The following is a 27,564-nucleotide window of genomic DNA, read 5'->3' as shown; positions in this document are numbered from 1 at the left end:
GTGTAACATAAAACTGTGAAAGTTTAGCGGGGGAAAAGCCTTCCTCCCACCGACCTGGCCGGCCAATCAGGAGGGAGCCCCGCACCTCCCTCACTTCTGACAACTATTTAGCAACTGAGCTCAGCTAAAGTTTCCAAAAAGTTAGAATAACTTCCTCTCTCCAAGACCTCAATTTTTTTACACAACCTCGGTCCTTGAAATAAGAGCCCTTCAAGCAACCTGGAAAACGTTTGGTCAGCAAAAAAAAAAAAAAAAAGGAAAAAAAAAGAGAAAAAGAGTCCTCCTGTTTTTCCAAAGGATCTGTCTCAGGAATTTAAAGCACATTTAAGACACACACACACTCACATAACATAAGGAGGGGGGGAAAGGCTCTTCCCCTCCCCTTCTTTCAGAAAGCATGGAAGAAAGCTCCAGTTCTCCTGTTTCCCCTGTGGATAGCTTGGGGACCAGTGAAGAGGAGCTGGAAAGGCAGCCAAAGAGATTTGGCAGGAAGAGAAGATACAGTAAGAAGTCCAGCGAAGATGGCAGCCCCAACCCAGGGAAGAGGGGGAAAAAGTCCAGTCCCAGCTCCCAATCTTACGAAGAACTGCAGAGCCAGAGGATCCTGGCCAACGTCAGAGAGCGGCAGAGGACTCAGTCGCTCAACGAAGCTTTTGCCGCCCTGAGGAAAATCATCCCCACGCTGCCCTCTGACAAACTGAGTAAAATCCAGACGCTCAAGCTGGCAGCTCGGTACATAGACTTCCTCTACCAGGTGCTACAGAGCGACGAGATGGACAGTAAGATGACGAGCTGCAGTTACGTGGCTCACGAGAGGCTCAGTTATGCCTTCTCCGTGTGGAGGATGGAGGGAGCGTGGTCCATGTCGGCCTCCCACTAGCCACCGCCCGGGCCGGGCCAGCCCAAGGGGTAGGTACCCGTTTCTCTTCTCCTGATCGATGCTCTGGGTCTGTTTCCCTCCCTTTGCCCTTTGTGGAATGCTGGGGATGCTGATGGGTTTGGGGTCGCCGACCTGGAGGGCAACTTAGGCACGTCCAGTTCCTCCCGCTACCCCTCTGTGCCGGAGGAAATTCAAATAAATGGAGCTTCCAGGAAGGCAAAAATGAGATATCTCCAAAATTTTGGGGCACTGGGGAGGGAAATAATAATCAGCATGCTTTTGCTCTGTGGGAATGGGGAGTAAGAGGGGGATGGTGTTGAGAGCTGGGTGATGAGGGACAGAGGGGAAACCGTCACCGTGTGACATTTGCCAGAAAGCGCTGCTTCGGAGAAGGGCTCGGAGAGGAAAAGGTGATGGCCACAACGGGCTGACAAGGGGATCCAAAACAGCTGCTGCCCCGCTCTGTGGGTGCCTGCACCCCAAAAACCCCAGTGCTGAGCCCCGTGGTGGTCACATCCCCTCCCAGCTGGGGGGCCGGGGGTCAGCAGGACCCACATGGGGCTCGGCGACGGGTTCGCCCCAGGTTGCGTTTCTCTTAAAAGAAACAAGCAGCAGATGTCGGCTGCAGTCCCAGACTGTGCCCCTTCCCCCTCACACAGCAAAAAGCAAACAGACATAGGAGAAAGTCTGCTAAATTTTTGGGTTTGTCCAGTTTCCCTTCCCCAAAGTGACGGTAAAGCAGCGGCTGGCGTTAGGCGCAGTTTCTTATTTACTCTCCTCACCAAACCCTTCCTCGTCACTTTCCATTAGCAGAAAACTACTTCCTCTTCAGCTGCCTTTGTAATATTCTGGGAGGGAGGAATAAACAGTCAGAAAGGACAGGGGAAAAAAAGCCTTTTAATAACACCCTCATCTCCAGCTAATTAAGCAGAGCAGCTCTGCATAGTGTCAGCCGGAGTTTGGGTCTGGCCGGGCACTGTCTGGGGCTCCCTACATAAAACAGAGCCCACACACCCATTTCACCAAGCAAACACTCTGAAGGGACATTTTTCCCCGCCACCCTTATGATGTAAAAATGAAATAATTTCATCATGTGCAGAGTTGAGGAGGAAAGTTTATCCCAGCCCATTGGCCAGGCTTGTTTAAAGAGGCAAATCCATCTTTGTTCGATCAGCAATGAACGGCCCCTTTGAATTAATAATATACAGAACCAGGCAAAAACTTGATGCAACTGCAGTGCCTCACTTCAAAAAGGTAAAAAAATATGAAACCAGGACTTACTAGTGGTGTAAAACGGACTTAAAACCATTTTAGATGTAAATGTTTTGCCTGCATTCTGAAATGGTTTGGAATTTGCATTTTGGTGCTGGAATTAAGGTCTTCTAGTGAATCCCCAAAATATGAAAAAAAGTCTCAAAATTGGTTATTCTGCCCACTGCAAGAGCTGCCTGTTGTTTGGTTTTATTTGAATAGGTAACACGGGTGTCGTGGGGTTTATGGCCATCTTTGGCGTTCTTATATTTTGCATGTCATGCCCCGATTTCAACTGCAAAAATCCAAATCTGAGTGGGTTTTTCAAAAGCAAAACCCTCCGTTTATACAACAGAGAGCCTTTTCCCATGCTAATCTGGCTAAAAAACTGCAGCAAACAGATTTAAAAAAAAATCCCCACAAAAAAACCCAGGCTTCTTGTCAAAACCAGATGTAAAATGTCCCGAACACATATTTCTTCAGCAGTTTAGATTGGCTGAATAGGAAAGTGCTGGGCTGGAACAATGCATTGATTCTGTTGTTTCCCAAATGATGTGTTGCCATTAGCCAAGGATGGTTGGAAATCTGTTATCTAATACACAACCCTCCTAGCACATGGGACAAAACTTGCCTTTTTTAAACCGTGTTTTACACCCTACATTGATTAAATTATTACTAACATTGCTCTGATGAGACAGATTTTATAGGTAGGTGCTCAGATTGTTCCTATCTCCAAAAAAATGTGTGGATATAATGGAAAAATCACAATGCAGAACCAAACCCCGGCACGTTTTGGTTTGATTTGGAATAAATCGGAATTCGGCTCCTTTGCCGTAACCCAGGCTCCGTGGTGGCTCTTGCAGAGGAAGATCCCAAACTTTGCCCCTTTCCCTGTGCCTGTGCTGTGCAGGAACACGCGTGTGGTTGGACTGTTGAAAAGGTTGTTGACAAATGGCCTGGTGCGGTGCGGTGTCAAATTCTATCGTTTATGGCGACAGAAATTACGGCTGCCAGAAAATAAAAAATAAAGCTACAACGAGGTCCTCAAGAAACCCTTGAAAACAGGCAAGTTTAGTTGGGTGGTGGGACTTTTTATGGGCTAGAGGGGAGCAGCCTGTGCTGCCCCAATGGACAAAAATTCCATAAGAAATTGCTGTGTGTGTTTGGGATCAGCGCCTGCCTTTCCTAGGGAGTAGGAACTGCAAATGTGGGGTGAGCACCGCTCAGGCTGGGCTGCCATCCTCCCTTCTCCTGAGGTTTTGGGAAGAGAGAAGCAAGGAAAGGTTTTCTCCTTGGGGGAAGGCTCATTCCCCTCCGGCTGCAAGCAAAACAAAAATCAGAGGAGCTGTTTGATTAGAAAATCAGAGCCTTGGGAACTGGGAAAATGCCACCTGGCCCCTGCGAACGTCAGCAGGTCACTGCTGCTCGCTCCCCTGGCCACGAGAGCTTTTCCTGTTCTGCTCCATGGAATTCCAGACAACTGACTCCGGGAGCTGCAGGAGAAACAGGCGCAGATTTTGCACCTCTAGGACTGCAGAGGGATGTTTCAGCCGAGCCTTCCTTCCCCCCAAAATCTCCCCATCCTCACCGCCGGCACCTGCGCCCTTCCCCTCGCAGCCACCTTTCCCTTTTGCTTTCGAAATGTTCCACAGGCTCTAAACTGAAAAGAACAAACCAGGGAAAAAAGTATATTTCCTGATACTCCTTTTGGTAGGGATAAAACCGGTCCAGCTGGGATGGCAGGACCAGCAGCACAGCAGAACAGCCCTGAGCCCCGCACCAGTAAGACCAGTCTGCTGCTCCTTCCCACGCACTGGGGACAAGCCCTTTGCCTCCCCTGGGCTGGCACTGGCGCTGGGAACAGCTTTTCCCACCTTTTCCATGCTGGAGAAGCCACGTTTAATGCGTGTGTTCAACCCAGAGCCCTCATCCCATCGCCCTTTCAGATTTGTAGGGCTGTTTCCAGTATAAAACACCAGCATCCTATTTCGTTTTTCTCCTTAAAGGAGCAAACAGATGTTATCTCTGCTGGCCCTGGGAACAAAATCTAATTCTATAGTGTCTGCACAGTTAACTGGGGGTGTAGTGACACTGGAACGAAGCCCTTTTTTGTCCCAAAAGCCCCATTTTTTTATACGCATCCTTCAAAAAATGTAAATAAGTTTCCTTGACAGGAAGGATTGTAAAGTTTGGTATTTACATTAATAGCCTTGTAGCGGCAGGGAGGGGTGGGGGTTTCATCTCAGTGCATTTAAAAAGCCCAGCAAAATGCATTTTGGATCCTCTGTTTACGTTCGTGTCTTTCCTTGGGAAAGGATAAATCTGTTACCCAGCAGACACCAAACACGCTGCAGTCAGCCAAAAACCGCTCAGGCTCAGGGATCTTTGAAAAAGAGGGTGCAAGGGAAATGCTCCGGAGAAGGAGACATGCGAAGAGACAAATCTGCCAGGGGCTAGACGCAAATAAATGAATTACCCATCAGAAAGAGCTGGAGACACGCATGGCGGAGGGAAAAATGCTGGATCGGGTCCGAAGGAACGCTTAGAAAAGTGGTAAAAACATGTTATTACTTAATCTGCTGGAGGCAGAGCTGCGGTGAAACTCCTATCGGGAGGGATGTGCGTTGAAGGGTCATTAAGGGAACAATCGAGGCAGACATTTGGGCTAAGTAGGACCTAATTTGTCTCCAAATTAGTCATCCTCACACCGCTCAGCTCTGCAGAGCAGCCCTAATTTTGAAAGCATCCTCATTAAAACGAAGGGAGGGATTGAAAGGCTTCTCCTGAGCAGCCACCCCTCACATTCCTTCCTACGGTGCTTTTTTGGGGGCATAATTCCTGCAGTTATAGGTAGCAGTGATAAATGAGCCCTGGAGATCACAGCGGGCTCTTACAGAGCTGGGACAGATCCTGTAACCACCGCTGAGATCTCTTTTGGGGACATTTCATGTCACTCTTTCCCCCGGCAATATAATTATTTTTATAGCCGTAGCCCTCAGAATCATTTCCATGTGCTTCAGCACGGCTTTGAAATCTCCGAGCCCAAACCCTCCAGAATTTATGTCTTGCTGGAGAGCTACAGGAAGGGTTTGATGAGGCCACGAACGTGGAAAGGGACGGCACCAGAGCCTCGAAACACAGAGCGAGCTGGAAATGCCGTCAGGGAATCACAGCTGGATGGGGAAAGCAGATATTTCGGGGAGGTTTTTCACCCCTCTTCCCAGGTTTTGCAGAAAATTGGGAAGGGGGAAGAAAAAGCAAATTGCTCCTTGTAAGCTGCTGATCCCACCAGACACCTCGGTGGCTGCTTGGAGCTCCTGATTCCCTTCTTCAGGCAAATTTTGGAAGTGACGAAAACCAAGAAACCATCCAGCTGGATATTAGCAGACTCGCGCTAATTAGTGATCAGCTCTCAAGAATTAAAACAGTAGAAATATTTGCCAGGGATTAAAAAAAAAAAACCAAAAAAACAAAACCAACCAAACAAAAACCGAAAAAACAAACAACACCAAAACAACACTTGGCATCCCGGCATTAATTAGATTTGTAGTTGTGGACGATGACCACTCAGCAACGACAACTAATCACACAGAAAGAGCAAATTAACTCAGCCAGCCCATAAATCAAGGCAAGGCAGCCCTTGCCCTCAGACCCATCCCTTTAACCACTTCCACGCCAGCCCCAGCCGGTCCCCCCAGCCCCGATGTCCTTGTCCTTCCCCTGCCAGTCGTGCAGCGAAGACGTGGGAATCAGTGCTCTGCGAGCTCTTTGGGATGTGCTTCTCTTCCTGCCTTAGAGCAGGGCTAAAACAGAGGATCCCTCTTTGAATTTTATTTGTGATCTGCCACCCAGAGCCCACGGTTATCAGTGTTTAGCGGTAAGGAGGGTTTTCCCTCGGGAATGGGGGAGGAAAAAAAATCAGTCTTTCTCTGTCACATCAAGGGAAGCAGCGTCGGGAATTTGGAGACAGGTTCCTTGCAGGAGGAGGGTGCAAACGGGACAGCGAGGTTTGGTTACCACTCCCATAAAAACGTGAAATAAGCGGCAACAACTCCTAAGCCCTGCTGTTAACAGAGGGCTCTAAGTGGCCATTAGATCCCTGAATTCTCCAGATTTGTTCCCTGACTTCTCCGGGTGGCTCTCCCCGTGGCCTGAGCCTTTTGGATGGAAAAAGTTTGTTGATCTAATACTCCAAAACGAGCACAGGAAAGGCAGCATGGATTCTTCATTCCCAAACCAGCGGCCAGGGGAAGTCTGGCACTGCCCAGGGGCTGGGATCCACCTGGATCCAACCTCTCTTTGTTATAATTACGTGATTTGGGATTTTAAATTTTTTTTTTTTTTTACACTCGTGCTTTGGCAAGGGGTGGGATTGAGGCAGATCCACTCTCCCCCAGATCACAAAAGTGGTCAGACACCAAACCAGAAAATAATCCTTGTTCCCTGCACTCTGCGGTGAGCGACAGTCCCTGCTCTTCCTCCCATCTCCTCTCCACCTTTCAACCACAGCCTGGAAAACAGAAAAAGGAGGAGGTGGGGGTGAGAGAAGAGACAGATGTCTATGGGTTCAGCTTGAGATATATATTTACTGGAAGAGGTCCAGTAAGCCTGGCCTAGCTTTAATTGAATTCCTAATAAGATAGTTTTGCCTTGTTAGCTGCCACCCCCAAGAAGCATTTCCTTAAGAGTTATCAGACCTGCCAAACACATGCTTTAAAATGCATGAATTGGGTTTTGGGTGAGTTTAGCCACCAAAAATCCTCGTGCAGTCATTTATCTGATTATGCCCTCGGTTTTAGCTGCTCAGGCCTCCTTTAAAAATCATATGTTTGTGCTTAAATGTAAATAAACCCAATTGCTCTGCTGAAATGGGGGACTCACGGCTGTGCTGAGCCTCCTATTAAAAATAATTAGTTAATCCAGCTTGGAAAATTCAGTAGGGCGGGATGGAGCCAGGGAGAAGCTTTCCTAGAAAAAACAGCATTTTGGGTGGCTGGAGTGAGGGGATCCCCAAGGCATCCACCCAGTGTCCCCAAAACCAAGCTCCTCAACAAAATTAACTTGCCAGAGACACAAAAATTCACATTTCAGGCTGACCCTTATAGTAAATTTTATGCACATCACGGTGTGATTTCTCTGTGTGAGAAATTCGGCTTCTTAGGCAGAATTCCTGTCTGGGAGGAGAAACTCAGAAATGCGAGGAATAAAACAAAGAAAATTGTGGACTCAGGAAGAAGATGAACAGGGAGATGCTTCCCAGCAAACAACCTGGCATTGGTAACTGGAGATAAACCACCTTGTTAAGGGAAGAAAGGAGTTTATAGTTTTATCTACCACCACAAAACCCACCCGGGCCCACCACAAACTCCAGTACCATCACCCATGGATGCTGTCAGGACCACGCTTGCCCAGCAGCACAAAAATCCCACACTGAATATGGCCAGGACAGAGATGCAACGAAATTTATTAATGACTCCTTAATCAAAAGGGTTTGAATGGGGAAAATAGGTTTTCTATTTGTCCCAGCTGAGCACTTGCCTCCCTGTCTTTCTCATGTCTATCCCACCGGGATGCCCAGCACCACCTCCACCCCACAACGCCCCAAAATTCATCCCACAGGCACTTTTATGCCAGTTCTTGTGAGTTTGAGTCTTTCTTCCCCCATACACACAGGTGAGCTCGCCCATCAGCGGGCTCCAGAGCGTAGGATGGGTGGCAGGAATTGAGCCTCTGCATGGAAGCAGACCATTTTCACCCACGGCAGTGCCTCTGGGAGTACCACAGAATCACCCCCTTGGAAATTTCCCAGTGAGAAACCAGGGCATAAAACCACATAATAAAAACAGGCCGGATGAGATAACAGCAGTTTTTTTTTTAAAAGCGTTCCACACACAGCATATTAACTTGTACTTTTGCACATTGGATAAGATGGCTGTTCTGCATATTTTAATTTATTTTGCTTAATTGTTTTGCCTGATAAGCCCAGGAAATTTCTGATAGCACCAAGCCCTTTTTGCTGCAGTAATTGCGAGCGCGACGCTCCGGGCGCAGCCCCGCGATCTCCAAAGTTCCCTTCCAGCTCTGTGGGGGTTTGTGCACAGAACAACCCAACATTTTACAAGGGCTTTTTCATCCCTGACCCCAAAAGGGGCTGTTTAAGAGATGCCTGGGATTGCCAGCACTAAATAATCTATTTTATACCAGATGGGGCTGAAATGTTTGCTGTTGGAAGGGAGCTGGAGTGCGGCACAGCGGCTGCGTTCTCTCCTCCATCGTGGTGTGATGAGCTTGCACTTGGGTTTTGGGACTGAGAAGAGGTTCAGGCTTTTGAACTGTTTGAATCAGCTTACACCTCATGAACGGGGGGATTCCCTTGGAAAGTTTACAATCAAACAATCTGATGATCAATACTTCTCATTGTAATGCGCGCAAAGGAATAGCTCACCGCTGCTTTTCCTCTTCACTCCAGGGAAGTTGGTAGTGGGAAGCACCTCAAAAAGACCCTGTCACACCAAAACCACATATCCAAGCACCCCCCCCAGGGCAATGCCATGTGCCCAGAAGGCTGAGGGTAGGGAATTGGGAGCTCAAAACACGCAGATTTTCAATAGGACCGAGTTAATCTGGAAGCTTTCCTCCTAAGCGCTATTATTTTGTAAACCAGGCAATACTTTCACTCTCAACGAGTGGAAAAAGGTAAATATTTTAAAGTTGCTGAGGGAAACAGACACGGCTTTGAAAATTGTAGCTGTTCCTTAGCTGTGCATATTCGTGGAATAGTAAGATTTTTCGGGCTAATAATGTCAGGATCAATTTGTGGAATCATATGGTTTTTCAGGATAATCATGTCAAAATCAGAGAGAAAATCTCCTGGCCTGAAACACAACAGTCTGAAATCTATTCCCCTTTTTTCATACTGGTTTATTGTTCTCACATATGCATCACTGGCTCATTTTCTGCTGCAATTAGTGAGGTTTTCATGCCCACTGCAATGCCCGAGGTACGTGTACAAGTCCCAAGGACACTCACCCCTGCTCCTCCAGGAAACTAAACCTCCCTTTTAGAGCACATTCAGAGCTATTTCCTAATGCCATCATTTCACCAGCTGTGAAATGTATTTTTGTCCCCCAAATGCTGTTTTTCCTTAATCTTTTGCTGAAATGCTACTGCATAGTTTCTCACACAGCTACAGCCACATTTATGTTGTTTGAAGATCCAAAAGCTCTTTCTGGAGAGGAAATCCATAGGCTCCCCCCCTGCCTTGAATTACTCATCCATTGCACTGCTCAGGCTGCCTTGCAGCTTCTCTGCAGCACAGGCACATCCCTAAAATTGCACACGGGGCTAAAACTTTCCAAAAACCAGGGGGGTTTGGGCCATTTCTGAAAGAGGGAGAGGAGGAGATGAAGGTTTCCTGGAGCTGTCACAGGGAGCCTGGGCCAGAAATCAATGCCTAAAACTTTTCAGGGGGAAAGCTGCTGGGACAATTTGGCACCTGGGTGTTTGGAGCTGCTCCATTGAGGTGCAAAGAGGGACAATGAGGCACAACCAGGGCAGAACTCAGGAGAGTTGTGGCCCGGTGGCGAAATTGCTTTTACCCCCACTTCCAGCTTCTCCCAGGGGAATGCCCGAGCCAGGAATGCCAAACCACCCCCAGTGACAGCTCCAGCCCTGTGCTGGCATTGCTGGGACCCCAACCCTTAAACCTGGTCCCCTCCCCAGCCCCTCGAAGCAGGAGAGGAGCCCTGGAATTTGGGCTCTCCCTCTCCCTGGCCGCCAACATCCCAGCAGCATGGAGGGATGCAGGGACACCAGGCTTTGCTCCAGCAGGTCCAGGAGGCATTGGATGGGGCTGGGAGGCAGATGAGGCTGCTCCATTTCCATTCTCTTAGGAAACTTAAGAATTTTTATAAAAAAGCGAGCGAGGATTTGGCAGCGAGCGGAGGGTGGGGATGCCTGCCAAGGCCTGGACAGCTGTACCTTCTTCACTAGCAAGTTGTGTGATCAGCTAGGGCCGTGCTGAAAGCCAAGAGGAGTTACCAGAGCTGCCACATCGCATTTGGCTGATCCTCCCTCTGGGAGACACCTTAAAGAAACAAACCCACCCCTAAGAGTTCCGCCAGCGTCAGCACAGCAGAACCGGGGGTCACCCCACAGGCTCGGGGTGCTGCTCTGTGTTTCGCCCCCTCCGCCTTTCCCCAATTTGGGCTCCAAGATGAGGGGACAGGGGAGGAGGAGACTTATCCGAGGCTGTTTTTCCATTTTTGCTGGCGTACCGAAGCCCTGCCTGCCCCTCCCGAGCTCGGCCGGACCTTCCCGACAGCTTGAAATAACCCAGGAAATTGTGCAAAGGCTGCGGCGGGCCCGGCCCGGCCGCCGTGAGGGAGAGAGGGAGCGAGGGACACCCAGCCCGGCAGCCAGAACCAAGGGAGGCACTGCACCCCAAACTGTAAAACTTCGTTCTGCTGGGCTCTTCAAAACAGCAGGAGGGTCACAGAAGAGAGAGGGAGGGAGGTGTGATGGGCTGGGAGGAGATTTGGGGAGCACTGAGTGCCTGCAGAGCCCCGGCCATACGGGGAGCCTCCCCTCCCGGCAGAGAGGGGGACAAAAGGCTCTCAGGTGGCTTCTTAAACAGAAAATTATCCCCCCTTTCCTTCGAGAGAAAAGCAAGAGATCTATCTCCAGGTGTTACCCCATCCCCTTCATCTCCAAGTACTTCCCAGGCTTGAAGATTTCACTTTAAGCTCAACAACCTCCGAAGCCTCCCCTCGCACAGCCTGCCACGTGTATTCCCATTCCCCTCACAAAGCTCATTTTTCCTTGCAAACATCTCCAAAATCTCCTTCCAAGCACCCGTGCTCGCTCCAAAGCTGCTCTGGGGTGCCCACTCCCCACACATTTGTGCACAGACATTTCTGGCCACATTCCTTCCTTTCTCTCCCCAGCAGCTGCAGATTCCCAGGGAATGGGAGAAGGAAAAGGTGGAAAACCACAGGAGCTGCTGACTCAGCACCTGCTGGCACTAGAGGGCAGGGTAAACTGCATTAAATAAAGAATCAGGTGGGCTTGGGGTTGTGTGCCAAGGGAACATCTCCTGTGTGTCCATCAGGGATAGCTGGGAGCAGCCAGGAGCTGTCTCACTGCCTGAGACAAGGAGGAACCAAATTTTGCACTGGGCACATCCCACGTCAGTGATCATCAGGAGAGCAGACTCCCAGGTTATTTAATTTAGGGTCAGAGTGTGCTTCCACCTTGCAGTCACAGCTGCCTTTCTAAAAGAAAAACTATTTTTATAAAAAAAAAATCTCAATTCTCTGCTGTGTTTTCCTGAGTATGTGATTAACCCTGCCCAGTCCTCCTCTTAACAGATTTTAAATTAGCTCCAAACACAAAAAGCACAGGTCTACCCCATTCCTTTATCAACAGCCACTTCAATAAACAACCCCAATTTTTAAAGATGACTCCAAGAAGGTCAGGCAGCACAGTCCTTTCCAGCAGGGAAAAACCACACAGAGCTGGCAAGGCAATTCGTGGCCTAAACACAAGGAACCTCCCAGGTCAGCCCTAATCCTGCAGGACAAGCATCCTCCAGAGCTGCTGATAGCCACAGAAAGCATCTGCCCTTCCCTGAGGGACTGGATTCCTTAAAAATCCAGAGATTGGGGTGCATGAGAATCAGCTGGAACTCAGAGAGATGCAGTGCCCATGGGGCTCCTGCAGCACCTCAGCACAGGCTGAGACCTCAAAAACTGCACAGAGAGCTGGCAGGACCATCCTGAAGATCCTGGGGTAGGGAGAGGAGAGGGACAAACCCCAAAACCTGAAAGATTTCAGGGATCACTTAGAAGAGAGACACTAAATGCTGTTGGGGAGAGAAGTGCAGGGGTTTGGTTGGGATTTGGGAGTGAAAATGTCTCAGGCCTGCTTTGCTGCTAAGGAACAAGGGAGGTCTGTAACTCCACACTGAAAAAAAGGGGGTTTGAAGTATCAGATTTTACCCTTTTCTGACTTAGAAATGGGGTAATTGAGAAGCATTTTAAAAACTTTTATTTTATTTTTAGTCTGATAAGAAGGGTGAGACAGTATAGATGTTATAATTTATGCTATTACAATCAGAAGCTAACTATTTCTCTAAAGTATCTAGTCTTATTTGTAAGGTTATTTTTTGAAACTTCTTTCTAGTTCTATTCCTCTCTCAATAATGTTTGTTTTATTCAAAATATTCATTAAATATACCCAAAAAAATAAAAACACACACATATACATGGAAGCACAGCAAATTGCAGAGGCGATGGGTGAGGAGGGAGCCCCCAGCTTGCTCCCATCTGCTCTGGTCACCTCCTGTTTCCCACTGCTTTTGGCAGGCAGCAGAAGTGCCATGGGATGCTGTGGCTCTTTCCAGCCGGTGCCCTGCTGGATGGTGCCTCAGTTTCCCCTGCAAAAAGCAAATATTAACTCTTGCAGTGCCCGCCTTGCTCCTCCCCAGCAGGCAGGACCTTGCCACCAGAGGGAAGGGATTCACGTGCCACCAGGCTGGATTTACATTCAGCCCTTTATATTCCTTTCACAGCTTCCCATCTCAGAGATCTGAATTGCAGATGTTGCTGTGCCTCAGATTTGGAGTGGGACAAAAACGGAAGGAAAAAGGTTAAGCAGCTCTGTGAGTCACTCCAATACACGACCTACTGTTGATTTAGAAACCTACCTCGGCTGTAAATACAGAATAAGCTTCTCTGAAGTGTTTAACCTCTTGTATTCTGTCCAGAAAAACTAATAAATGAGAGCAAAACATCCCTCCTGAGTCACAGAAGCAACAAAGCTGGAAAACCCTGCCGTGGGTTCAGCTCTGAGGATAAAGTGACCCAAAACAAGTGACCTAAGGAGGGAGGGGAAAAATAAAAAAGAGGTAGTAGTGGGGCAGATAATGAAGAGAGCAGGCTGTGCTGCTCTCTGGGATCTGCTCCAGGCAGCAAAGGCAGGAGAAAACTTCCCAAACAAGCAGAGAGAGGCTGTGCCATGAATAAAATAAAATACAGCCCAAACCAATAGCGGGACTCTGGCTCCACAGGCACCCGCTTGGTGCAACCAGACTCTCCTTGGAGTTGCACTGGTTCCTCACACCCATCACAGCCCCAAATCATTTATCCACAGGCTGCTTTTCTGGGGCTTTTGGGAGGCAGAGGGCATCTCAGCCACATAACTGGGGAAGGACTGGGAGAAGAATTGCAAACAGGAGAATTAGCTTTGCTACGGGTCTTGCCATGCATCAGTGCCAGGGCAGCTCTGGAGAGGGCAAGCTGTGCATGGAAATGTCCTGATTTCAGCTTTGGAAATGTCCTAATTCTAGTTTTGGAAAGCCCTGTAAGTTTTGGAAGGCAGCTGAACCATCCAACCCACTCCCCCCCCCCTCCCCACACACACACCACCCCCCCAACTTCAAATATCTTGTTGAATCATCTTTTGTCTTCAAAGCAGAGGGTGTAGCAGCGGAAGGACAGCTTTCCCTGGGATTTGAGGCACTGAGTGGGAGTTGAGAGAAAGGCCAGCATCTGCTGATCTCAGGGTACCACCAGGAGAATTCTGCACCAGGATCCCGAGGAGGTCACTTGGGCTGGAGCCATCCTGAGGCCTCCGGTTCGAGCAGGATCCTGCAAAGTGACTGAGGGGGGCTGGATAGTCCCAACAACCCCAGTGATTAAAGGGAAAGCTGATGAGCCAGCAGTTCCAGCATAAATCAGGTTGGCCTTAAAGATTTAGGCGTGATTTAAATCAGCAGAGCTGTGGTTCACAAACCACCAGAGGTTTTTGTAGGGATGGGGATGCTTTAAATAAAAATAAAAGTCACTGCTCTGGTCAGCACACAGATGTAAAACTCAGGGCAGGGAAAACTGCTTGAGTAGTGCTGCTGGATAATTCAGGCCCAAATACCTCTTGGAGTAATTTTCCTCCAGTCTCTCCTTATTCCAAAGCAATTTCCAGCCCTAATCAGACATGAACTGAGGCAGGAGTCCAGAAAGTTTATTTTAAGCTCTCTTTTGCTAGTTTAGAACTCAAAGATTATGTGCTCAAGATTTTCCACCTAAAACCCAAAAGCTGGAAATTTACCCTATTAAAAATACTACATTAACTGATTAATTAAGTTAATAATCTGTTGGGGTTGATGATGAGCAGACTGAAGCCAAAGAGATTTAAGGCCCCTCCAGAGCTGGGAATTTTTTGAAAGACACCAAGTTTTCTTGATCCTTCTGAAAATTCCAGCCTAAACTCCTATCCAGCAGCCTTTATCATTTAGTTGCTCTTTGGATCTCAAGGAAAAACTAAAATCTCTGACACACAAAAGCAGCATAAGGATGAAGCAGCATTGTCAAGTTTGGAATACACAGCTCAAGTCCAAGTGAAGGCACAGGTTGGTTCAGAACTGTCCCCACATGTCCCAGGCTGTCTCCATGTCTGATCTCAGCTCCTTTTCCTGGCAAAGAAAATCCCACAGGCATTCCCTTGCTCAGCCAACAGGATGACTTGGCTGGATCTCACCAGAGAGCAGGGCAGTGAGTCCCCAAAAATTAAGCCCCTTGTCCCCACCCCATGCACACAGGAGGATCTTGGCATCCATGGAAATGGGGATCAGATCCCCTCAGGGCAGACACAAATCACCAATTCCTGCAGCCAGGGTCTGGCTTGTGTAACCAGGCACTGGAGGAATAAACTCAGGTCTTTTCACCCTCAAGGATCTTTCAGGTCCCTTCCAACCCAAACCAATCCACGATTAATGGAGCAGAGATGGAAATCATTTGGAGAAGTCCAAGAGCCTCATCCCCTGGTCTTAAGGCCATCCTAAAAGCAGAGGTGGAACAACCAAGCGAGGAGATGGGAGCAGAATGAGGATATCTTTGGAAGGAAAAGCAATGCCAGCAGCTCTCCTGAAGTGTTTGGAGCTGGCACAGTCCTGCCAGCCTCCTTATTCCAACCCCACAGAGCTTGGGAACAGCATGCAAACACTTGGAAGGGAAGGAAGAAAGCATTTAATAAGTCTGAAATAATTTTCTTACAAATTCATTAGCTATTGTTTCAGCTGTGTGACCTCCTGAAGGGACTTTCTAGAGGGCCAGATTATGCAGTCAACTGGAAATATAAATAAGTATGGAGGGGGCAGAGATCACTTTTTTCAGCCAAACCGTGTGGGATGTCAGGTTAGGGTTCCTGTCGGGTGCATCCGTGCTCTTCCAGGAGGGGAGCCTGGCCCAGCACTTGCATTTCTTCTGCTATTTCAGACAAAATCATCTCATTTATTGGTGTTGATTTCAATCACTGCTGCTTTTAGGGTGCCTTTAACCTGAATGTCTGTGCATAGATTCACAGTGATATTTACTGCTGGGGAAGTGCTGTATTGGAGGTGAAAAGTGCAGTGCATATACAGATACAGATCTTCCCCAGCCCTGGAAGTGTCCAGGGCCAGGTTGGATGGGGCTTGGAGCCTGGGATAGCAAAGTGTCCCTGCCCATGGCAGGGGGTAGAACAAGATGAGGTTTCAGGTCCCTTCCAACCCAAATCATTCTGTGATTTTTATGGTATGGTGAGGCCCATCTGTGCCTGTGTAACAATGGCAACTAGAAATTTCACAAGAAAACCAAAGCATTTTAAGGGGTAAAAAGCACACAGAGGAGTGAGAAGTTCTTAAATTGAGTCACCCCAGACATCCTCCACACCCAGGTATTTAATTGAGTCTGGGATCACAGATGATCTGTGTGTTGTGTGCAGAAGCACAAACACATTTCTCCAGACAGAGACAGATCCAAGCTTCCCTATTCTCTCCCTGCATTCAATCTGATTTCCTAATAAGCCTCTAAACCCTCATTTCAGTCACAAAATGTAACACCCAGCCTCCCTCCCTTCACAAATATCACACACTGGTTTAACCTGGAGAATTCCAAACTTAAACATCTTGTACTGCAAATATAAACCGTGCGTAAAACTCAGTTGTACAGAGCAGAAAAGCTGTTCAGCGTCAACCAGAGGTTCCCTTCACATCCAAGGCCAGCTTGGATGGGGCTTGAAAAAACCCAGTCTAGAGGAAGGTGTTGGATCAGACAACCTGTAAAGGTTTCTCCCAACCCAAATATTTTGAGATTCCCTGAGCTGCAACCTCAGCAGAGGAGCCCATCAGCAACTTCTGAGCAAGCCCCTGGCTCCCAGCAGCACCAGCTCAGCTCAGCTGGGCTCAGCTCTGCCCACAGTAGAGCCCAGAGAGGAGCAGCACGGCCAAGCTCCAGCACGGAGCCTTTGTTGGGAGCAGATGCTGCTCCTCCTGCTCCCCCCAGAGCAGGGATTGCATCAGTGCCACAGGTTATTATCCCAGCGGGAACCTCGCCGGGGTCACTCAGCGAGGCTCAAACAAGCCCAGCTTTTGCAGCTGGCAAACCTAAACAAGGCCAGCCAGCTGCTGCCGAGCTGAGTCAGCCGTGCTCACTCGTCCACTTAACCCATTCCTTTAATCACCCAAACCCCAAAACCTGACAACTGCAGACAGCAGAACACACATCTGCCCTTTTGCAGCATGACAGGCTGGAAAAGACCGTGGAAACCGATTTTCCAGGGCTTTTTCTCCTAGGCTGCTGAGTGCGTGCTGCACACAAATCATGTTCCTGGGAGTCGCTGGCTGCGCCGCTCTGAGTCAGCAGAGCATGTGCTAAACCCCAGCCGGCCAGCGGGGTGAGCAGCTCACACTGAAATATTGAACATGTGATTGCATCCTCTGCTAAACACCGACCAGCCGATCTGTTTGCTCCTGGAGCAGCTCATACTGAAATATTGAACATGTGATTGCATCCTCCCCTAAACACTGACCAGCTGATCTGTTTGCTCCTTGAGCAGCACACACTGAAATATTGAACATGTGATTGCATCCTCTGCTAAACACCGACCAGCCGATCTGTTTGCTCCTGGAGCAGCACACACTGAAATATTGAACATGTGATTGCATCCTCTGCTAAACACCAACCAGCCAATCTGTTTGGTCCTGGAGCAGCTCACACTGAAATATTGAACATGTGATTGCATCCTCCCCTTGCTCCTTGAGCAGCACACATTGAAATATTGAACATGTGATTGCATCCTCTGCTAAACACCAACCAGCTGATCTGTTTGCTTCTTGAGCAGCACACACAGAAATAGTGAATGTGTGATTGCATCCTCCCCTTGCTCCTTGAGCAGCACACACTGAAATATTGAACCTGTGGTTGCATTCTCTGCTAAACACTGACCAGCTGATCTGCCTGCTCCTCGAGTGTGGAGGCACCAGTTGTGGGTTTCTCTGTGTCTTGGTTGAAGGCACTCAAGACACTAGTTCATGTTTGGACTCGAGTGTTTCTTTTTTTTTATCAGTGAAACAGTCTCACTACTGTGAGTTCTGCAGCTTTTCATTAGAAGGCACAAAATGGCCAACAATCTCTTGTTACAAGGTCTTTTAAGACTAAACTATCCAATTAAGAACTGACACCTAGATTATTTCCCATTTTAACCCAATAACTGCAATCCCAAAGAGCTGCAATGGGAACTTTCCTGCCCAATTACAAAATGCCACCCAAACCCATTGAGAAGAAGGAGGAAGAAGCATGAAGAAGAAACCCAGGATGACACCCTGTGCCCTCCATCTTGCTGCCATCCACAACATACTAAAAATCCCAAACCCTAAATTTCTCACCAAGTGATACACCTACACTACTCTCTATAATCTATTTCACACTTTTGTGGACTCCAGTCTATCTTGAACTCTAGGAAACTTTTTCCATGAATGAGATTCAAAGTCAGTGCTGCCCTGGGGGTCAGGGCACCCCAGAGCAGACAGAGAAATATTCCCTGTGGTGCTCTGGGTTTCCACACTCGAGCAGCACACACTGAAATATTGAACATTTGATTGCATCCTCTGCTGAACACTGACCAGCCAATCTGCCTGCTCCTTGAGCAGAGAGGTTCCACCTCTGCACACTTCTTCCTCTGAAAATTTGAACTTGGTGTTTGCTCTCCTTTGCAAACCAGCAGCAAGGGAATGATAACTTTGTTTTGCCTCTAAAATCCAGAAGTGTGATGAAAAGTTGACATGGGAGCTCTGAAGGGGATAATTTATTGATAGGAAAGGAACAGGGAGCAGCGGCACAGACAGCAAGCAGAATAAAACAAGATTCTAGAAATCATTAGGCAGTCATTGCTTCGGGATTTAAACCCCTCAGGGTGTCCATTGATGGGAGGGGAGGCTTTTGGAGCAGAGCAGAGGGTTGGGAAGCTCCCGGCGCTATCCAGGCTGGAAACTGAAGAGGGTGTGAGTAAGGTCTGGCTCCCTGTCCTGCTCCCTGTGGTTTGCCTGCCCAACACAACCCATGGAGCAGTTTCAGGGAAGCCCATAAAGCAGCTGGCTAGCCCCATGCTGGGCTCAAGGCAGTGATGCTGCTCCTGGGAGTCTTGGAAAAATGATTCATGGATGCTCAGAGCCCGGAAGGGAGTGGGGGGATGCACTGACCACAGGAGGAGGATGGCAGCATCCAAACCCACAGAAATAAAGATAAAATATCCCCACCCTGACCAGCCCTGGGGGAGATTCAGCCACTCTGCTGTTGCCTGCATCAAGTCCAACTCCTGGCCCTGCACAAGGGACCCCAAGGAGTTGGACACCCCCAGGAAGACCCTGGGAAGAGGCTGGCAAGGAGAGGAGGAGGAAGAGGAAAGAGAGGGGTAGAGGTGATTATAAACACCAGGGCAGGGGAACAGGCTGAGTACCTTAAAGGGCTGGGGCTGAAATCCAGAGGGCCCCGGGGCAAGAGGAGATAAGGCAGGCAGAGCAAGCCAGGCCTATCACACCTATTTAAAATCCAAGTCACTGTCACCATTCCCAGGGTGCCAAAACCCCAATCCCAATGATTTACCACAGCTCCACAAAATCCAGAGTGGCTCACTCCATGCCGAGGACTCCTTCCCCCAGCAGGATTGTTTGTCATATAAAATATAACTCCCCCTTCACAAGGGCAGCACCCTCTAACCCCAGGTATTTTAAAGAGTTGAGCAATTCTTGCTGTAAAAAAAAAGATCAGAGGGCCTTTATTGACTGCAGCAGGGTTAAGCCGGTTTATTCCAAGTGAGAATTTGGCCCCTTGACTTCAAGGAAGACATGCTGATTAATCCCAGATGGAGACCTGGCCAGGCACAATCCCTTCCCAAAGTCCTGGGGCTGAATCACCTCCACTGCTCAGAGCCTGGGGGGGGGGGGGGGGGGGGGGGGGGGGGGGGGTTACTGAGGAACAAGGAACAGCACCTGCCATGTGGGAAACACTGAGGATGGGGCCAGGGAATTGGGATTGAGGAATTCAGGGACATTCAGGGTGTGCCTTCTAGTGGGGGGAAGATGCCAGAGTAGCATCCTTTCTCCTGCAGACATCTGGGAATGTCACCTGGGATGGGAGTCCAAAACCTGGGCATTGAGCACAGCGGGCAAGGAGATGGGGAATCTTCCTGGCTTCTTCCCACTGAGGGCTTCTTGTGGTACTCTGTAAGGATCCATAAGAGTAAAAACAGGATTAAATCCACCCATGCTTCAGGGAAGCTGCCCCAGCATTTCTTTGGCAGTTTTGAGAAGCAAACACAGCTTCATTCCTACTCCAAATGCCAAGAAAAAGGATCTTTTTTCAGCAATCATTTCCAAGGCTAACTCAGGACAAGCAAGATTTTGCTTCCCAGAGTTGTAGGCACAAGTGCCATACTTTCTGCAGGAAAAGGTAAAATCCTTTACATGTGTGCCCATGGAGAGATGGCAAAACTGTGGATAAACACCAGGATACACCAATTCCACAGCAGGTATTGATGAGGTTTTGGGTCTTAAATGCAGAGGGTATTAAAAATCCCCACTAGGGGAAATTTTTAATGCCGGGGCATTAAAACTTCACAGCTGTGGGATGCCAGTGTCTCTCCCCAAATTTCCCCTGGGGGTCTCTGGCCCAGATTTGCACGGTGCAGGCCAGGGGGACTCTTGCTGAGGGCTTTGCGTGCGGAGGAGGCTCCTGAGAAGGGAGAAATGCCTGAGCTCCCAGCTCCCCCCTCCAGCCCGGCTCTCCAAGCTGTGTTTGTGAGGGCCAGCATCTGGAGCGGGGTGGGAGCCGAGGGCTGATGGGCAGCAGCACACGTACAGCTGTGCACATCTGGCCCGCAGGTGTCTCAGCTGCTTTGTGTCAGGGACATGAAAAAGCACCCCGAGTTCCCGGGGCAGTCGTACCTGTCCCATGGATTGTTCCCAGAAGCCCCCAGAATTCTGTGGAATTTATGTCTCTGCTTTTTAGTGGGTGGCCCCAATTTTTTTTTTTTGGTGTTTGTTTTTCCATTATTTTATTTGAAAGAAGGAGTTTAAACCCTAGATGCTTTTAAAACAGGGGGGTTGTGTTGTTATTAATTCCACTGGCATTAATCCACGCAGCTGAGTCAGTCATAATGGATGGCTGTCATCCTTCCCCTGATTTACTCCTAGGAGTAGAGGTTACTACAGAGCCTTTGTGCTGCACTTTGTGCTCCTCCTTATGCTCAGCCACAGGTACAGCCAGACTTTCTCCCAAAATATTTAATCTGTGCAAGGACAGGCAAAGTGGGGAAACATAGGAAGAGTCTCATCCATGGGGTAGGAAAATCCCGGAGCATCCCACAGGGATGCTGCTGCTGCTGGGGTTTGGGAACTGCAGCTGCACACAGGAAAACTGTGAGAGCAGAGGAGCTGCTGGCTGAGCAGGCCAGACCAACAGAGTTCCCTTGGAAAAAGAAGAAAGGCACAGATGTATATGTTTATTTTTAGAGAAGGTGTCTTTCCTAGAATTTGTATTATTTTGGCAGGAGCGCTGAGGGGGTGGAGGAAAGGTTTCCCTTTGGCCAATAATATCTGCTCTCCTAAAACATGGTGGAGGCAAGGGGGGTGTTCTCACAGCCCAGTTCATATCTCAGTTGTATTTATCCCTGCAGAGGCACAGAGGGACCAGAGACCATGTCCCAGTGACTGCCAGCTTTGTCCTAAATTAAATGAAATGAAATTCTCCCTCGGGCTGCCAGCTGTGTCTGTGAAGGGTGGGATCTGTCACTGTGAGCATCTCAGGGGAAGCAGATGGGCCACCTGTGACAACTCCACCCTCCTTCCCTGATTTCCAACAGCCATTCCCACTGCTTTGGCCCCGTTTTGGGTGTGCATTTCAGGCAGTGCCTGGCAGCTGGAGCCCGCCTGTATCCAAGAAGGCTGCAGGATGTGGGACACAGGAGGCAGAGCAAGGTGGGATGTGGCTGCTCTCTCCCTTGGTGTGAGCCTCAGAGCCGCTTTTTAGGGACGCATCAGTGTCTGTGCAAGCTCTCCTCCCCAGCCTGGGTATTGCCCTGGAGCTGCACCAGGAGAACACCTCATTCCCTGCCTCTTTGTTCCACACCTTTCTCCTGTTTTTGGTGTGGGGCAGTGGATTTGAGCCAAAGAAAGCAATGATGAGCTCTGCTACCCAGGAGGGCCAGCGGGGGCCACTCCTGCCCCTCTTTGCCCCCATCCCTGGCTCAGGAGATGCCACTGGTGTCCCTCGGTGCTTGTTCCCCCAAACCACCCACCAGGCAGCCAGGCAGCTCCTGGCTCTCCCAGCCTCCCCAACACGGGGCAGCTCTGCTGCTTTTCCCTGCTCCACTGCTCATTAGCGGCTTCCGCCCCTCGGCAATCCCCAGCTGCCATTCCAGTGATGTGCTGCCAAGGTTTTCAAAAGGGGGCGCCCACAAACCTGCCTCCTCCTCCTCCTCCTCCTCCTCCTCCAGCTGCCACCAGCCCTGCTCGGCCTGTGGAGGAGTGCAGGGCTGGGGGAAATGTGCCTTTGCTGTTTCAAGCTTTTTTTAATGCTGGTTTAAAGCTGTTTTTATATTTGTTTTAACTTTCTGGTGAGGGAGGGACGCGGCACCTTGGGACCAACATTCCTGGCTGCCCAAATATTGCTGCAGGGAGGCAGAACCTAACAGAGAACATCTGAGCATCCCAGCAGCAAAATGCTTCACTTGTCAGCATTCCCTTCTCCTCCCTGTGGTGAGCACAGGCCCACAAGTTTGATTTTAGCTGGGCTATGACCTGAAATGTTGAAGAATTGGCTCCTTCTAGGTGTTTTGGGCCCCAAAGTTTTTCCATGGGAAGTTGTTGAGCCCACAGGTAGAAGCCATTGAATTCCTCTCCTTGGTGAGCATCCCTCTCTTCTCTCCAGGGGTTCTTTCCATTCAAGGCCAGATTGGACAGGGCTTGGAGCAACCTGGGATAGTGGAAACTGTCACTACCCTTGGCAGGGGGTGAAATGAGATGGGCTTTAAGGTCCCTTCCAACCCAAACCATTCTGGGATTCTGTGGACACCAATGACCCTTTCTGCAGCTGTGTGAGGGGGGCAAAAACATCTTTAAAGCAAAATTATGGAGCCATTTCTGGCAATATGTGAGAGGAGCACTCACAACTGGAGCTCTCTGTCCACTCCCTAACCTTGTGGCCATGCTCCATCCTGCTCCAATGGCTGGGAGCAGACCCAGGAAGGCAGGAAGGACCAGGGCTCTCCCCTTGGCTCCTTCTTGTGGCATCACCTCTTTAGGATCCTCTGTTCTCCCTGGCCAGGGAGGTGTCAGCAAACTGATGCACAAGAGTCTGGAGAGGGAGAAACAGCCCCAGGGGGAGGAGACGAGGCTCCAATCTCCATTTCCTCATGCCACACACCCATCAAACTGCTCCTGATAACAAACTGGGGAGCTGCAGGACGCAGGGAGGATGTTTCACCTCCAGCCAGCCATGGGCAGATAAATCCCCCAAGCTCTGCAAAGGCTGGGCTGAGTCAGAGAGAGGCTTCTCCCCGGGGCTCAGGAATGAGCCTCTGCCAGGGATGTGTTTTGAAATGGTTTCCCAGCTGTGAGATGCACATAATTGTGGCTTTCCCTTCATCTGGGAGACTTCAAGAGCGGATGGTTGATAAGGGTAGAGCAGCAGAGGCAGCACAGCCCGAGCCAGGGGATCTGGTTTCAGTCTGTCCCTACCCGCAGCATTCGATCTGATTTTGGCCCTCTCTCCGCCCCCTCGCACGGACACAATTATCTGAATTCCTTTCTCTGCTGCTTCCTCCCCTCTGAAGCCTTGCAGCCTGGTCCTGCTGCCTTTTCCAGGGCTCCCTCCTTTCCTGGCTCGTGGAAATCAAGGGATTTCTGCTGGGTTTATCCTTTGCTGTTAACACCCCAAAAATCAAGGGATTTCTTCTGGGTTTAGGCTTTTGTGGTGGGAAACATCCCAAAAAATCAAGGGAATTCTGTTGTTTTAAGGTGCCTTTTTTTTTTTTTTTTTTTTTTGCACCATACAAATCATGAAATGGTTTTACATTTAAACAAGGACAGGCTTAAATTGAAACACGCTTATATTTAAATTAAACAAGCTTAAATTTAAAGGAATTTGAGCATTTTAAACTTAAGCAAGGCCAGATTGGAAGAGGCTCTGAGCAACCTGGTCTGATGGAAGATCTCCCTGCCCATGGAATGGGATGAGCTTTAAGGTCCCTTCCAGCCCAAACCACCCTCTGGAGTGGCTGCCATCGATTCTGGCTCCAGGGACAGCTGAGAACTCCATGAAATAATTTGGGAACATCCCTTCAGCAGTGATCCTCCCAGTCATGGGGATGCCATCAGCAATTTTGGCTATTTCCCATTCTCCCCATACCCTGAAACAGCTGGGCCGTATTTTATTTGCCCACAAGACAAAAACAATGGCAAGAAAGGAACCACCATTGGGCATGGAAAATTTTGAGCTCAAGCAGCAGAAGTTTTGGGAGGTTTTTGAGGGGCTCACACCCCATGGGATGCTGGGAGGCCAAGTGTCCAAACCTGACCGTGGATCTTTTGATTGATCTTTGCCACAGGGCTTTTTAGGGGACTTATTCCCAAAACAGCTAGGAATGATGGCTCCTGAGCTCAGGATTGGGATTTGAGTGATTTCCTAAAGCAGGAGCATCAGCTTTTGTGCTGTAACCCAGCATTGCTTGAAGCTACTGGTGGGGCTATTCCAGAATAATTTTTACACTAGAAAGAGGAGAGATTCAGTGAGAAAGAAAATTCCTCACTCTGAGTGTGGTAAGGCCCTGGCACAGGGTGCCCAGAGGAGCTGTGGCTGCCCCTGGATCCCTGGAAGTGTTTAAGGATAGGGTTTGGAGCAACATGGGATAGTGGAAGGTGTCCCCAACCATGGCAGGGATGGAACAGGATGGACTTTACAATCCCTCCCAACCCAAACCATTCTGGGATTCTATGAATGCCACATTTTCCTCACCTTGACGTGTTTGCTCTGTCCCATCTTGTTCAGGCCTTACCTCTGAGATTTCTCCTTCCCCATTCACCCTAAAACATGCCTGGGATGTAGGGCAAGAAAACAAAAAGGCCCTGGGGGCAGAGCCTTTTTTCTACACCCTCAACTTTAAAAGGAATTGGAAAAGCTACCTTAAAAAAAAAACCAAAAAAAACCCAAAAAAACCCAACCAAAACCAAAACAAAACAGCGAAACTTACCAAAACCAAAAACCCCAAACAAACTCCAGCAGTTTTCCTGCATTTCACATTTCATTTGCACTCTCAGCCATGTCACGGAAATTATTTCAATCCTTTTGTAACCAAACCCACCCCAATCCTACATAAGCAAAGGCCTGGGGGACCTGTTGGGAAATTTCCTGCAGCCAGGGCTGTGCTCCTGCTGCCACCTTCCATCAGGCCAGCAGCTCCCTGCTCCTGTGACATCCATGCTGGGCTGGGGAATGCTCCTGGTGGGCTGGGAAATGCTTCAAAAACAGGGAAAAACAGATCAGCAAAGGCCTCAGACAGAGGAAGCTGTGCTGAGGCAGGGCATCACAGCTGGGCTCTGTGTTAGGGTAAGAGAAATGCTTGGAAATCCCCAAGAAATCCCAGGAGAAAGCAGTTCCCATCCCTGGGAGTGTGCAAGGCCAGCTTGGATGGCTCACAGAGGTTTTTTGGGGCATTTTCCCTCTTCCTCAGCCCCTCCTTCCCCCTGCAATAGCCAAACAGGGCCAGGTTGCTGACATGAGGATCCCAAGCCAGATTCAGAGTCTGATTGCAGAGCCTAATTTCAGAGTGTGATTCCAGAGTGATTTCAGAGTGTGATTTCAGAGTCTGATTTCAGAGTGTGATTTCAGAGCACCACTTCACAGAATCACAGCACGGTTTGGGTTGAAAGGCTTCTCAAAAAAGCCAATCCAGTTCCACAGAACCAGCATGAGGTGGAATGTGGCAGAGCCATCCCAGAGCTCTGGAAAACCTACAATCCACAGGGCAGGCCATCACCATGCCCTGACCATGACAGGGAGGAAAATCAGCCCCACAGCACTGAAGTGCTGTGGAATTCCCAGTTCTCCAGCTGGAGCTGGAAACCAGAAAGGACCAGTGGGAAGGAGAGGCCTCAGGGCAGCAGCAGGCAGAGCAAGGGGTCTCAGCCAGGGTTAAAGACGTCAGTTCTGCCCTGGGAGCAGCTTTGTGCTGAGCTCTCTGCTCTTGGGTGGGATTTAAAAAAATCCCTGGAACTAGACCAGCTTTTTATCTGGTTTTACCTCGGTTTTGTGTCAGCCATATTCAGAGAAGAGCAGGGCACAGCAAAACCTCGTGTGACCATCCTCCACCCCTTCCTTCTGCTGGCTGGAAAAAATAATAAATTCAAAAAATAAAATCAGCAAATTGCTCCATGGTATCTTCCTCCTGCCTGGGTTTTATTTTGCTTTCCTGGAGCCCTCCCTGGATGGGGAAAGGGTCAGCCTGTCATCTGTCAGAGGTGGGCATCCCCAAACCACCGGGAGAGGTGGAGCTCTCCTAAGTGCTCCTGGGCAGCCTGACAAGTCCCCGAGCTGGTCTGCAGAATGTGGTTGTAATTAGATAATTAATAACTTGGAGAGGGAAAGGAAAGGAAATCAGCTAAATGGAAGCTTTCCTCAGTGGGAGGAAATAATTATATCTGCTTTTTGATATCTGAGCTGAGGTGGCTTTGCTGAAGGCAGGAACAGCACCTTGCCTGCAAAGCCATCCCTGCCCTGAGCAGGAGAGGGGATCCCAGGGGCACTGCTGGGTCATGGAGTTTGTCCCACAGAATTTTCCCTGCTCCTGGAAGGGTTCCATGCCAGCTTGGAGCAATCTGGGATGGTGGAAGTTGTCCCTGTCCATGGCAGAGGGGAGGAATGAGATGAGCTTTAATGTCCTTCCCTACCCAAACCATTCTGGGATTCTGATGTTTTGATGGATACATTGCTCCTGCCTATGGATTTACCATTTTAAACCCCAGTGCAAACCAGGCTGTGACATTACCAGACTCTGAATTTAGGCTGTCTATCCAAAAGCCTAAAGGAATTGTGCTTCCACTTGCTCCTGGATCTTGCCCAGTGCCTGGATTAACTCCACGCTGCTGGAACCAGGGGCAGGATTCAACACCTGGTGATGAACCACAGCCTGGATTTGTAGGGAAAAAGCCCTTCCCACACAACCTAGCTCAGAAAGATGTCCTGAATTTAGTGTAATTATTTTTCTTCTCTTTTCTTTTTTTTCCTTTTCTCCAGACTGTCCAGTGTCTGCGACTGAAGTGGAATTGGGATATATCCAAGTTTGTAGCTTCTGAAACCTTAAAAACCTCAAGAAAACTGGTCCAAAAGACCCCTCTTGACCTCTCTCGCTCTGAACTCTCGCAGAGCATTTCAGACTGAGTAGCAAAACAGCACCAAGAAGAAGGGGCTGAGCCTTTGCAGCATCTCTCCCCAGAACGACTGACCAAAGAGAGAAGGAGAAGCAACATTCCTGGTTGTTCATTGTTGTTGGGGTTCTGTGTCTGTCTGTCTGTCCGTGCGTTTGGTGTTTTATCACTAATTTTTTGGTTGTTTTTTGTTTTGTTTTGTTTTGTTTTGTTTTTTTTCTGGAAACAATCTTAATTCAGGAACGCATTTATGAGGCATCTTTGGGTTCAAGTTTTACTTCCCCTTAACTGCATTCTTCTTTTTTTATATATATTTTTTTTTTAAATTCCAAACCTGATTTCTTGTACAGTCATGGCAAAACTGGACCAAGGCTCTCAGCAAAAAGAGGAAAAGAAGGAAAAAAGCCCACCACTATGCCCCCAGCTCCCTGCATGAATTGTTTCAAGTACAGCCTGGATTACAGACTGCCCTCCACACTCTGCCACCTCTCCCTTATTGCTCCATGATTTGCTACCGCTCATCCCCTTCCCCCTTTTTTGATTTTTTTAATTTTTTTTTTTTTGTTTTCATTTTCTGTTCCAGTGTATATGTTGCTTATTTGTTTTATTTATTGAGATATTTTTAACGAGCTAAGAGACTGCAATGTCGCTGTGTATACTGCTTCTCTTGCCAGTAAAAATAAAGATGTCATGCAGCTAC

General features: G+C 48.8%; 1 protein-coding gene across 1 annotated transcript; it reads left to right on the top strand.

Moving 5' to 3' along the window:
- Positions 1-27,564, top strand: TWIST2 (twist family bHLH transcription factor 2). Its single transcript, XM_071418081.1, has 2 exons — positions 1-909; positions 26,734-27,564. The coding sequence occupies exon 1, from the start codon at positions 398-400 to the stop codon at positions 878-880; it is 483 nt and encodes a 160-aa protein (XP_071274182.1). The 5' UTR covers positions 1-397; the 3' UTR covers positions 881-909; positions 26,734-27,564.

This window comes from Agelaius tricolor, unplaced genomic scaffold (assembly GCF_023055355.1).
Source record: "Agelaius tricolor isolate 1412-34295 unplaced genomic scaffold, bAgeTri1.0.p SCAF_75, whole genome shotgun sequence".
Lineage (NCBI taxonomy): Eukaryota > Metazoa > Chordata > Aves > Passeriformes > Icteridae > Agelaius > Agelaius tricolor.
Note: the sequence above shows the minus strand (reverse complement) of the source record. Positions and strands in the feature narration are given on the sequence as shown.